At 47.7% G+C, this 12797-nt stretch overlaps 1 protein-coding gene across 1 annotated transcript in view; it reads right to left on the bottom strand.

Annotated features, from left to right (window-relative positions):
• Positions 1-12797, bottom strand: part of birc6 (baculoviral IAP repeat containing 6) — a 150874-nt gene that overhangs the window by 100159 nt on the left and 37918 nt on the right. The window contains exons 27-50 of the mRNA XM_038960502.1: positions 10823-11037; positions 10376-10584; positions 9844-10190; positions 8438-8657; positions 7998-8134; positions 7716-7853; positions 7231-7358; positions 6915-7046; positions 6357-6572; positions 6057-6240; positions 5709-5879; positions 4901-5034; positions 4167-4320; positions 3899-4015; positions 3631-3788; positions 3338-3464; positions 3089-3199; positions 2642-2903; positions 1858-2429; positions 1573-1748; positions 1286-1382; positions 968-1162; positions 645-845; positions 22-301 (exon numbers count right to left, since the gene is read on the bottom strand). Coding sequence (XP_038816430.1) covers positions 22-301; positions 645-845; positions 968-1162; positions 1286-1382; positions 1573-1748; positions 1858-2429; positions 2642-2903; positions 3089-3199; positions 3338-3464; positions 3631-3788; positions 3899-4015; positions 4167-4320; positions 4901-5034; positions 5709-5879; positions 6057-6240; positions 6357-6572; positions 6915-7046; positions 7231-7358; positions 7716-7853; positions 7998-8134; positions 8438-8657; positions 9844-10190; positions 10376-10584; positions 10823-11037 — 4681 coding nt within the window. The remainder of the gene's footprint in view (positions 1-21; positions 302-644; positions 846-967; positions 1163-1285; positions 1383-1572; positions 1749-1857; positions 2430-2641; positions 2904-3088; positions 3200-3337; positions 3465-3630; positions 3789-3898; positions 4016-4166; positions 4321-4900; positions 5035-5708; positions 5880-6056; positions 6241-6356; positions 6573-6914; positions 7047-7230; positions 7359-7715; positions 7854-7997; positions 8135-8437; positions 8658-9843; positions 10191-10375; positions 10585-10822; positions 11038-12797) is intronic.

Genomic DNA, 12797 nt, shown 5'->3' with positions numbered 1-12797 from the left:
ATATGACACTCAAACCTCTACCTGGTTTTAGAGACCTGGTCCTCGGAGGGCAGGAAGGGGTTGTTGACGGTGGCTGAGGAGGTGTTGCCGAAGGCGGTGAGGCCAAGCAGTTTGATCTGGGACAGGCCCAGGGTGCTGGCGTCACGGGGTCGATGGAGCCTCAGACACACCGCAGACGCCACCTCAGCCTTCACCAGCTGGATCTTGATGTAGGTGAGGCCGCTGGTGATAATGGGTGTGGACAGAGGCAGCATGTTGACCCCGTCCGCACTGATCTCAACCGAGACCGAGGAGGGGCAGGCTTCGGAGAGGACAAAGAGACGGCAGAGTTAGCACTAGACAACACTGGTAGGTTAATGGTAGGTTAATATTTGAGTGGGTGAAATAAGCGGGTCATTAGGAAAACTGTGCTTAAGAGGCAGTAGACGGTGTGCCTTTAAGGCACTTAAGCAGAGAGGCACAGATTTCCTGCTGGAACCAGAGAGGCGCAAGTCCTGCTGGTTTTCACTTAATCAATTAGACAACTAGTGTCATTGATTGGCAAGAAAATTCTCATAATGGTTTATATTTAATTCAGTCTCTGATTAAAAGACAACTGCTCTGCACTATTTCCACGCCAGGGGGTTCTGTGGTGCTGTACTCACTGGCGAGGGAGGCCAGGTGTGGCTGGATGTGCAGCTCTTTCAGCAGCACGGCAGCAGGGAGGTGGATGGTGAGGTCACACCACGCCTCCTCTGGCAGGAAGATGTAGGACCAGGCCGCTGAACGTGCACGTCTGTGAGGGGGCGTGGCCTGAAGGAGGACCTCTGCCGGTTGGGCCGTGGGGCTGCTGGAGGTGATGGTGCCTGCAGAGGGATAAACAGCATTCAATAGGACACATGCACATTTTGACATCAAATAGAGGACAAAGGGAAAAACACAAGGCAAACTGCAATCATTCTAACACGAAAGGGAAAGCTCCACATACCGAGCGGAGCAAAGTTGTGGAGTCCCTCTGCGTTGTCGGGCTCGGAGGCTAGGACCCGGGCCTTGAGGCTGCCGTCAGCAGCCTTCCCTGGGCCAGTGTCCAGGAACTTCATGATGGTGGACACCATGCTTCGTGCCGTGTTCACTATGGCCCGTGTGCTGGTCACCATGTTGTTACAGATCAACTGAACCCCACCTGCACGCAGGTCAAATACAAACACAACGTGTTTAGTCTAATGGCCCATATACTAGGACATTTCCCCAAATGTGTGTGTGTGTATGTACGTATGTATGTATGTATGTATGTAGGTGTGCACACCCATGTCGTGGAATGCCTTAAGTGCCTCGCTGGTGTCCAGCACTCGGAGGATGAACCAGAGCAGAGGTTCAGACAGCTGGCATGTTGACAGAGAGCCCTGGGAGAAATACAAAGACTGCTTGAGGTTTAAAAACTTTCAGCAACAATGGGTCAAACAGTCAGAAATATAACAGAAGTACTACACAAGCTAAGTTTTTCCCCCCTCAATCCTTTAATCTTCACAAGTAAATGTCTAAACAGAAAAATCTAAATGATGCCCTTTTGGTCATAGCTGAGCTCAGTCTTACTTGTCTTCCCATGTACCCACAAGCCATGTAGGTGAGGATGGGCTGCAGCATAACCTGCACCGAGGTGGCCCTCTTGCTCAGAGAGGTGAGGATGGTGAACAGGCCATCTCCTACAGAAATGGCATCTAGTCCGCCATGGAAGTTCTCATGCTTGGTCAAGTGGAGACCACTAGCACCTACAGACCGGAAAGTATCATCAATAACAAACAATTCAATATAGTAAAATCAGCTTACAGGTGATCCATATTAATAAAGCTTTCAAAAGGTAAGTGCGCAGATGCCTACCTATGATCATAGCCATGGCGCTGCTGTTGCACTGGCCCAGAGCCGAGAGGATCTGGCTCATGATCTGCTGGTTGGCCAGCACCAGGTCAGCCACTCCGGCCGCAGGGCCCTGGTTAGGGGTGGCCCCTCCCGCTGCCCCCTCCTTGCTGCCGCACACCTTCTCCTCGTCCGACGCGCTGCTGTCCGACGCCCCGCTGCCCGCCGGAGGCAGACGCCCGCTGAACTCACGGTCGCCCGACAGGGGCAGCTGAACCAGGGCGTTGACTAGCTTAAGCAGGTCGAACATGAGTTGGTCGCGCGTGGTCTCGCCGCACACCGCCTTGGCGTCACCGGGCCGGATGATGTTGGCGAAGAGGCCTCCAAAGCAGGCGCGGGCGCCCACAGAGCTGTCGGAGCCGCTGCGGGACACCACCTTGTCAGAGCAGGTGATGTAGTGGTGCACCAGGAAGGTGATGGACTCGATGACAGAGGAGATGGTGCTCACCGACACCACCTCAAAGTTCTGCTCCAGGGTGAACTCTAACAGCTTGACCTGAGCGTCCAGAGGACCCTGGCCTGACTGGAACGGACCCCTGAAGGAAGACGAGAAGAGATGGGGGTCATTGACGCTGGCACTTTACAACAATTCATTGTACTGTATAGTGATGGAATCAAAAGGATGGCTTTTGTTGCAGCCCAGCTATAACATCAGATAAATTGAAGATGACTAGCTATCATTTGAATAAAGTCTATTAAGTGCTGGGGTGGAACAAAAAGCTGCTCTTGATGTCTCTAGGCAACCTACCTCTCAGTGGACAGGATGTGCATCAGTTTGAGCAGGAACTCGCTAAACATCTGTGGGCAGGTGGAAGAGAGGTGCACCTGGAGCCTGGTGAGGAACTCTTGCATAGCTTGGGTGGCGGTGGGGCCGACCTGGGAGCTGTACTGGCTGGTGCCATGGGGGTTGCCCCCAGACAGGAAACGTACGAGCACGTGCACCAGCGTAGGGTCCGACACCATCTGCTGGGCCGTGCTCTCATGAGCTCCCATCCCACTGCTGGAGGCTGCTGACACACAGGACAAACACACACTCGATTAAAAAGGAGTACTGTTGAAGGTCCTTTGGTTTTAATTATCTTTGGTTACACTGCAACTTCAATATGCATTTTACTATTTCACAATCCTCAATGTGAAACATCAGTAGGTGTGGCATTGTGTCTTCAGAGTGAGACCCTTTTAAGGGTGGACTCACCACTGGAGGGCATGTTGGTCATGAGGGTAAGGGAGTGCAGCACCAGACACCAGGTCCTCAGGGAGGTGTTGGGGTACCAGGCTAGCACCGACAGGAAACTGCTGATAGAGGCTGCATTGAAACACAGGAGAGACAGACGTTTAACATACAAACACATGTACACGTAACCATATGAAAAAACTAAAAGTGAATGGTTTGAGAGTTAAGCAGAAAAGGGAGTGGATTGAGAGACATAGGGTGACCTCTGACCTTGGTTGAGTGGGATGGTGGGCACTCTGCTGGCGTTGAACATAAAGATGTCAGATCCACTTTCCTCAGTGCCCCCAGAGCATGAGTTGAGACTGAGTGTTAGCCACAGCTGCAGCAGAGACTCCAACTAAAGCAAAAACATGTGATAGAACTGAATCTACAAATCCACTAACCCAGGGTAACAAACATATTCTTGAGAATGGTCCAGCTCTGTGGTGGGATGTGTAAAACTGAGCAATCAAGTCTTCTGGAGTAGTAGAGACCCTTAGCTAAACATTCTGTTGGTGACTGACCTGTACGTGGTGCACCTGAAGCATGGAGAAGAGCTTGTTGAAGCAGGCACTCAGCATGGGGATGGAGGAGGCCTGTACCATTAGGCTGCTTCCTGGGGGGGAGCCCACATGGAGCCCCCGCAGCAGAGAATCATCTGTCCCGTTGGATGCCTTGGACACTGGCGGGAGAGAGGGACACAGAATGGTCAGCCATCTGATGTTTCGCCAGGCTTGAAATATTTTTCTAAGAGTGACGTGTCTATAAATCATTTGTTTCTTAGGTGTAGACCTGCAGGGGAGGTTGATGTGAGCGCCTGCAAGATGGAGTCTGCCTCCAGTGTGGCCATCATCTTGAGCATAAGCTCAGCCTGCTGCTCCAGCCCTACCTCCAGGCGGGCGTCCAGAGCTGCGGGAGAGGTCAAAGGTCAGGGTTATAAGGCAGAATGTATTCCTTTACACACATGAAACATGCTAGAGTGCAAAGACAACCAGCGGTGTGGATTCCTAGACGAGACTAAGCTTTGGAGATGATATCAGGATACAAAATGCACCTTCACCTTGTGACACGGAGATGGAGAGACTCTGAGACCCAGGCTTTTCGACAACAGCCGGGGGCTTGGACACAGCAATCCCTACTCCCCCTATGTAGGGGTTGTAACCGTAAGTACCATAGTCAGCACCCCAGTAGTCATACCAGGTGCTGCTAATGGGCTGTAGGGAGAGAGAGAGAGACAAGAGAAATGCAAACGCAGTCATTCCTCTCAGATGCTAGGTACCTGTATAACATGACATGCACACTAACACTACATTCCTTCGCGTGCAATGGCAGAGATTTTTTCCCCCCCAGAAAGAAAAGTAAGAGATAAGAGAATAACACTTTCCCAAGTTGATTAGTTTGATTGATTGGGTCTACATACAGAAAATTGCTTTGAGACTCAAAAAGCTTGAGCCGAGATAAATTGGGAAGTTTTAGGGAGAAGTGAGGGTGCAGGGCTAAGGGGGAGGTGGTGTTGGCGAGGGATTCAATAAAACAAACTTTATTACACACACATTTATGTATTTATTTAGAGCAGAAATGGAACACTATGGTTTGACGTTTGTATAGCTACATCATTGATCAGTGGGGTTTATTTAGGTTAATGTACAACTGATGTTTGTTTTGGGCTGAATCAATATGAGCCCCAGGGGTGATGCTATCAATAACTCAATATAAAATGCAAGAGAGCATTAAATAGAGAGAGAGATGTGAGTGGAATAGAAAACACGCAGTTGAAACATGCAAGTTACGTACCTTAAAGACTTTGGCGGCAAGGGGATCTTTTTCCAAATCAATATCTAAAGGATCAATATCAACATCCATGAGGTCTTGTAGCAAGTCAAAGTCAATGTCTTTATCTTTTTCCAAAGAAGACAGAGGTGGAGCACCTTTGAATAATGAAAAGAGCTTTAATATTGCCAAGCAAGCACACTAAACCAGCAAACTCAAAGGCCTTCTTTTAGGAAATTACTAGGCAATTTTAAGGCCTACAAAAAATTGGTTGGCCCACTAAATCATCAAGCTCTAACAACTTTCGCCAAAATTCTGACTTGGTATAAATGCACAAAATATGTGCTTTTGTGTAGCCCATTGACGATGTCAAGGGAATTAAGATTTGTGATAGTTTGAATTCAGTTACGCAATCTCAAGTCAGGAATTCTACCATGAATTATTGAAACTTTTGCACAAATTAAATAATAGTATGAGGAAAATAACAACCACCCCTTAAAGCATTTTGATATCTTACAGGCAATAAATCTACACGGTTTGAACTCAATATCCAAAAAAGAAAACATTACAAAACAGTCCATTCAGAATTAAACTGGTTAGAGAAGCTCTCAATACTCTCCTTTAAAATAAAACTGTCAGAACAGGAAGCCATACAAAATACAGAAAAAAAACTGAGAATAAACATGCAGCTAGCTAAAAGGGGAAAAAAGAAAAACAATTTAACACAAATGCATTCATCATGATAATAAAGTGAGGGGGGTCCATGTGTAAAATGTGGTTGAGGACTGGCCTACCAACGCACTTTGGAAAACAGAGGAGGTCCCAGGAGTACCTGCGATGATATCCGGAGCCAGGGCCTCGTCAATGGTTTCCACGAGGGGGATGGGGGTGGGCTGGGCGAGGGAGTCGTCAGAGTCTATCCCTGCTGAGGACGATGCCCCTGCTTCCTCGCCTACCGCCCCCTCGTCCATACCATCCAGGGACCCTGGGGACAGCAGCTCCCCTAAGGAGAGGAGGGGACAGGAGAAGGTTAGTGGTGTGAGAAATTAAACAACTAGAGACTGCTAGCAATGCAAATATTCCCCATATCTATAATAGAATGCCAGGTTTAGCTAGAAAACAGAGTTCTTCAATGACGTGAGAATTGAACAGTGACTTGAATTGTAGCAGCTACCCCTACCTGCCAGGATGTCCTGCAGCATGCAGGTGAGGGAGTACTGGGCCCAGGCCCCTCCCCAGGAGATGTCCCCCCTGTTGAAGTCTGTCCCCACCAGCAGCAGCAGCAGACGCTCCAGCTGGTGCTCCGACACCACCTCACACAGGTGGATGGTGGGCCTGGTGGCATTGGCTATCCTGGCCAAGACCTGAAGGGCCAAATCAGACACGTGATCAGCACAACTTTCTGACAAAGTATGCATTTACATAGCGCCAACCCAATTCAACGCGAAGAACACAAATCAAAGTTTCTGGCAGTGCATACCTTGCAGACGAACAGCAGGAGGTCTGCGTGACAGGTGAAGTCCATGGAGAGGAGGAAAAGGGACAGTTTCTGCACCACGGAGATGCAGCGCTCGTGGGCCAGTGTGAAGGGCAGAGGCTCCACCTCTGGGGCCTCTTTGGCGGCCGTGGCCTCTGTGTCCAGGGTGGAGCGGGGCCACTCAGCTGTACGCCTCAGACGGATCAGGTCCTTAAAGTGCTGCCATGGAGAGAGATGGGGGGAGAGATGGAGAGAGCAAGAAATAGATGGAGGCAGATGTCAGGCAGCGGAAGTCAATTAATACACATGGTTTAATCTATCACTATTCCAACTAGCATACCTGTAACCTGTGTGAGTGTATTGGTGCACACGCTATTTTAACTACATGTGTGCAGATCGGTCATAACTTGTTGAAAGGTGACCCAAAAACATTTTTGATTTTATATTCTTGTGTTACCAAGATGAGAGAAAAATAATTATTTCATTCTTAGTCATTCGATTTCTATGGGAAAACCCTTTTGCTATTCCAGCGTTCCTTTTCAGAGCTTCTGAAATCCTCACCTTGGATGTGGCCTGTTTCAGCTTGGCCTGCTCCACCAGCAGTTTGTATGAGGAGCCTTTGTTGCTCTGGATCTTCTCCTTCTCAATTTGCTCCACCAAAGCCTTCTGTTTCGCCTTCAATAGATTTAACTGCTACAATGAAAAGGACAGGATAAATAAACACCACAAAGACCATCATTACATGACAAGACTTCATGCAAAGCCAGTAGTAAGAGGGAGAACACAATAACTGTGACTAACACAGATTTACGGGAGAGATTCGCAACTCCCTGACGTTTTTGAGACGGAAATGGACGTTGGATTTGGACACATTTACCTGTTTGTGGTGCACCAGCTGTTTGCGGATCTTGCGGGAATACAGGCGATCCAGGCTGCTGTTGCCTTTGGCTGAGCGGTTGGAGCTGGAGGACTGGGGGCTGTTATTTATAAAGCTCCACTGATTACCTTGATTCATTGGAGAGAGGTGGGGGGGGGAGGCACGTTAGAGTTGGGTTTTTGGTTCCAAATCAATGTGCAATAATATTACCCTGTTAATATGATTCATGGTTCTCAAAACTGAATACTGTTTTTGTAATAAAACCTTGTTGATTTTATAGCTAGCCTCGCAGACAAAGAGTAGTAGGATAAAAGCCTATAACATCACTTGTGTAACCAGGCTGTTAGAAAATATTTAAAAAAATAGTCAAAAAGCAGGGAATAGGGTAGACAAAACAATAAATATGATCACTGTCGTGATTGCTTGGCCAAATAAGTCCTCAGCAGCACATCTCATTGGAGATGCCCTAGCCTACACTACGCTACCTGTGAAGGTGCGCTCCCTCTCCTTCCCTCCCAGGTGCTTCTTGCCTGCAGACGCCTCGTCCTCCACGCTGGCCACGTAGTCCAGCAGCCGCGACACAAGCATCACCACCCAGCTGATCATGGGGACGTCCAACACACCTGCCGCACACACAGACACACACTCATAGGTTGCTGGTTGAGTCGAGAGCCCTGGGAGCCCGGTGCTGGGGCCAGGGACCACCCCAGCCCCCCATCCCTGCTGCCAGCCCCAGCCCAGGGACCTGCCACCTCCGGCTAGCCCACCTTCAGTCCTGCGATGGGCAGCCGCCATAGGCTGCTGTAGGGGGGACAGCAGGCTGTCCAGCAGGTTAAGCAGCCCCTCAAGCACGCCGCTGTTGCTCAAGGATCTTTGGCCGATGCAGGACAGGAGCATGAAGACCCTGAGGGACAACACACAGAGGACCCGGTCAATCTCCGCAACATGGAAACACAAGTCAATAATAAGTCTGGGTGGGTGCTTCTGATATAAAGATAGGTGTGTGTTTGAATGTAACAAACACCTATCTTTATGGAAGTTAGAGAAATCCCAATGTCACCGGTCAATGGGCAGTAACCAGTTTGTGTTGTGAGGGGGAAGTGTGGACATAATGATTGTCCAAGGAGCTACAGTTTGTCAGTGTGGTGCAAAGAATCTAAAGGGAGTGCAGTGGATAGAGACAGCTCCTCAGTGCATAAAAGCCCACCTGTCCTGGGGGAAGATGAGCAGCTGCTCGGAGTTGTAGAGCTCCTGCAGGACGTTGGAGAGGAACTGGCCCCACCAGCACTCCCCTCCACACAGCTGCACCAGCAGCAGGCCCGCGTGCAGACGGATTTTGGGCGTGCCGCTGATGCACAGGTGCTTGAAGAGCTCCTCGCAGGCCTGCGCGTGGAACGTGCTCTGCAGCACGGACGGGACTGCGTACCCTAGTGGGGGAGGACAAGGAGAAAGTATGATATCAAGTGAAAGATGGCGGTCAAATGAGAGCTAGGGAAAGATGAGTGGGAAGGAAACACAAAACGGAAGGGAAAGAAACAAGCTAAATATAAATAAATAAATACTGTACAAGGGTGGAGATATCAACTGAGAGGGTACGTGATATAACGAGGGAAACTGCAAGAGGGGTACAACGCAAGTGACCGCAAAAAACATTAAATTACCACATGTACTTGACTAAATCAAAGCGTTCAACAGAAGAAAAGTCCACAGTTCCTAGAAAAGGGCTTTCATGAGGAGACACTGACCACTACACGGAAACCACAGGCCTTGAAAAAGCAACCCTTCATTTCGGAGAGAAAAGTACAGACATTATCCTTCCAATCAAGCCCTTAAAACCAGACGTCTCAATCCACTATTCTGCAGACAGCCAGTGAGAGAACTACAGAGGGCTGGATATAATGAGGGAGTTTAAATGAAAGGCTCCATTCCACTGATCTGAACAGGGCCATTTGGAATTCACTGAGGGTAAAAAGACAGCGCAGGCATAACGCCAGGAAACACCAGCAGCAAGGGGGTAATACTTTATTCTCTTTCATAAGAAGAGACTCGTGAAACTGTATGACGAGCTGCTAGGGAGCGTCAGTAGTGATTTGACGGGTGAGAGAAGATTGCTAAGCACTCTTCACAGAACCATGGGCTTTCGGTTAACTTTGAACAACTTCGAAAAGCGAATATTTATCAAAACTTTTTCAAAGACATCATACAGAATTGGTTGTGAGAATACGCATAGAAAACATTTTTAAAATGTAGGCTATTTCATTTAAAAAAGGCAAGCGAGGGCAGAAGACAAAATCAGAAAATAATTTATTCCTACATTTCTCGTGGCTTGAAAGAATTCATGTCTCAAACATGGCTAAGGTACAAAAATGCTATAGGCTTATGCAAGAAGGAGAAAATACATGTATTGAGGAGGTGTGGAGGTGTGACTCAGATCATTCTAAAGATAACCTACCAATGTCCCCTAGAGATGTTGTTAGGAGAACAGACTATCAGGTAAAGAAGGATATTGATTTGAGGCTAGGCCAACTTTAAAGATGTATGAATATGGGATACAGTCAGACAAGTAGATCCCATCCCTGATAAAGACCCTGTGGCCATCCCCAGACATCTTACCGTTGTTAGAGTGCAGAAGGCTGAGGAGTGTGTCCAGCAGGTAGCGGATGACGGTTCTCAGCTGCTCGGTGGAAGAGTTCTGGATGAGCTCCCGGGGGTCGTAGGGCTCAGGCAGGATCTTGCGCCCGGCTCCCAGGGACACGCGGAGCCTCTGGACGGCGTGGTGGGCCAAGTTGAGTTGTAGCTGCAGCTGGATACAGTCCTGATAGGCCGAGAAGACTCGCGCGTCCTCCTCCACCGCCTTGTCGGGCTTCCGCAGGAAGTACTGGGCGTTGTTGGCACTGTTCAGAGGAGGCAGGTCGATGTTCTGGAGTAAGGTCTCCAGCCGGTGGCACCCCAGGTTGTACCTTCGGGAGAGGGCGAGCGCAAAAGAGACGTAGGAGTCAAATTTGCATCCTATATCCACAAAGCATTAGTCCATCTCCATTGATGACAAAGCTTGTCTGTCTAGCAGATACCACATAAACATACATCTCATATAACTTAAATCAGAGTTAGCTAACTAGTTGAATAGTTTTGTATGCCTTCTGACCTGCACTGGATGTCCTCCTGCAAGGCCACCATCATGGCCAGGTGCTGATCCAAGTCAGGTTGGCTGGCCGCGTCACTCTCTCCCCTCAGGGGGTCGTGCATCAGCTTCAGCTCGCTCTCCCAGGGCAGGATGTAGGTGTGGCCGTAGTAGAAGCCCAATGGGATCTTGGCCCGGGCATTGGTGCTGCCATAACGACCAATCACAGTGATCTGTTGGGTGAAGTGGGAGGTATGGAGAAAAGTGGATTAGGTTGTAGGAAAACAGCTGCTATGGAACATAGTAATTTTATCACAGAATGCTCATTGAGGGGGAAAAAAAGATAACGATGCAATTTCTTCAATGCCCACAGAGTTCAGATACTTATTCGAAACCCGTGAATTAGAAAAGGTATAGAAAAGAAGACAAATGGACAAAGATCTTCAGAGACAATGCATCTCGGCCACTGACTTTCATGAAGCGGCAGACAGGGGGCGGCAGAAGGTCGTGCAGGATGAGGGAGTGGGTGCTGATGTCCGTGGCAACCACTAGCCTGCGTCCGTCCACCTCCTCCCCCAGCGTCCAGATGTCGATGGACAGAGAGGCCAGGTCCCCACAGGTGGGGATCAGAGCGTCTGTCAGCAGCACGGGACGACCGAAATCCAGTGTCACAAATCTCCGCGCTCCTGGGACAAGAGGAGGTATTTAGGTCACACAAGAGCTTACCAAAACAACATCTCAAATGAATCCCTATTTGCCATATAGGGCACAACTCATGAGACATACAGTACCAGTCAAAAGTTTAGACACACCTACTCATTCAAGTGTTGTTGTTTTTTACTATTTTCTACATTGTTGATTTGTTTAACACTTTTTTGGTTCCACATCTATTTTATATTTGAGATTCTTCAAAGTAGCCACCCTTTGCCTTGACAGCTTTGCACACTCTGGCACTCAAGCAGCTTCACCTGGAATGCTTTTCCAACAGTCTTGAAGGAATTCCCACATATGCTGAGCACTTGTTGGCTCCTTTTCCTTCACTCTGCAGTCCAACTCATCCCAAACCATCTCAATTGGGTTGAGGTCGGGTGAATGTGGAGGCCAGGTCATCTGATACAGCACTCCATCACTCTCCTCCTTGGTCAAATAGCCCTTACACAGCCTGGAGGTGTCATTTAGTAGTGGTTTCTTTGCAGCAATTTGACCATGAAGGCATGATTCACACATTCTCCTCTGAACAGTTAATGTTGAGATGTGTCTGTTACTTGAACTCTGTGAAGCATTTATTTGGGCCTCAATCTGAGGTGCAATTAACTCTAATGAGCTTATCCACTGCATCAGAAGTAACTCTGGGTCTTCCTTTCCTGTGGCGGTCCTCATGAGAGCCAGTTTCATCATAGCGCTTGGTGGTTTTTGCAACTGCACTTGAAGAAACGTTCAAACTTTACTGACCTTCATGTCTTAAAGTAATGATGGACTGTCGTTTCTTTGCTTATTTGAGATGTTCTTGCTATAATTTGGACCTGGTCTTTTACCAAATAGGTCTATATTCTGTATACCACTCCTACCTTGTCACAACTGATTGGTTCAAACACATTAAGGAAAGAAATTCCACAAAATAACTTTTGACAAGGCACACCTGTTAATTGAAATGCATTGCAAGTGACTAACTCATGAAGCTGGTTGAGAGAATGCCAAGAGGGTGCAAAGCTGTCATCAAGGCAAAGGATGGCTACTGTTAACAATCTCAAATAAAATATATTTGTTTAACACTTTTTTTGGGTTACTTCCTGATTCCATGTGTGTTATTTCATAGTTTTGACGTATTCACTATTATTCTACCATGAGGAAAATAGCAAAAATAAATAAAAACACTTGAATGACTCCAACCTTTTGACTGGTACTGTATGTACAGTTGAAGTCGGACGTTTACATACACCTTAGCCAAATACATTTAAACTCAGTATTTCACAATTCCTGACATTTAATCCTAGTAACAATTCCCTGTCTTAGGTCAGTTAGGATCACCACTTTATTTTAAGAATGTGAAATGTCAGAATAATAGTAGAGAGAATTATTTATTTCAGCTTTTCTTTCTTTCATCACATTCCCAGTGGGTCAGAAGTTTAAATACACTCAATTAGTATTTGGTAGCATTGCATTTAAATTGTTGAACTTGGGTCAAACGTTTCTGGTAGCCTTCCAGAATAAGTTGGGTGAATTTTGTCCCATTCCTCCTGACAGAGCTGGTGTACCTAAATCAGGTTTGTAGGCCTCCTTGCTCGCACACGTTTTTTCAGTTCTGCCCACAAATTTTCAATAGGATTGAGGTCAGGGCTTTGTGACTGCCACTCCAATACCTTGACTTTGTTGTCCTTAAGCCATTTTGCCACAACTTTGGAAGTATGCTTGGGGTCATTGTCCATTTGGAAGACCCATTTGCGAC

The sequence above is a fragment of the Salvelinus namaycush genome, chromosome 22 (assembly GCF_016432855.1).
Source record: "Salvelinus namaycush isolate Seneca chromosome 22, SaNama_1.0, whole genome shotgun sequence".
In the NCBI taxonomy this organism is placed as follows: Eukaryota; Metazoa; Chordata; class Actinopteri; order Salmoniformes; family Salmonidae; genus Salvelinus; species Salvelinus namaycush.
Note: the sequence above shows the minus strand (reverse complement) of the source record. Positions and strands in the feature narration are given on the sequence as shown.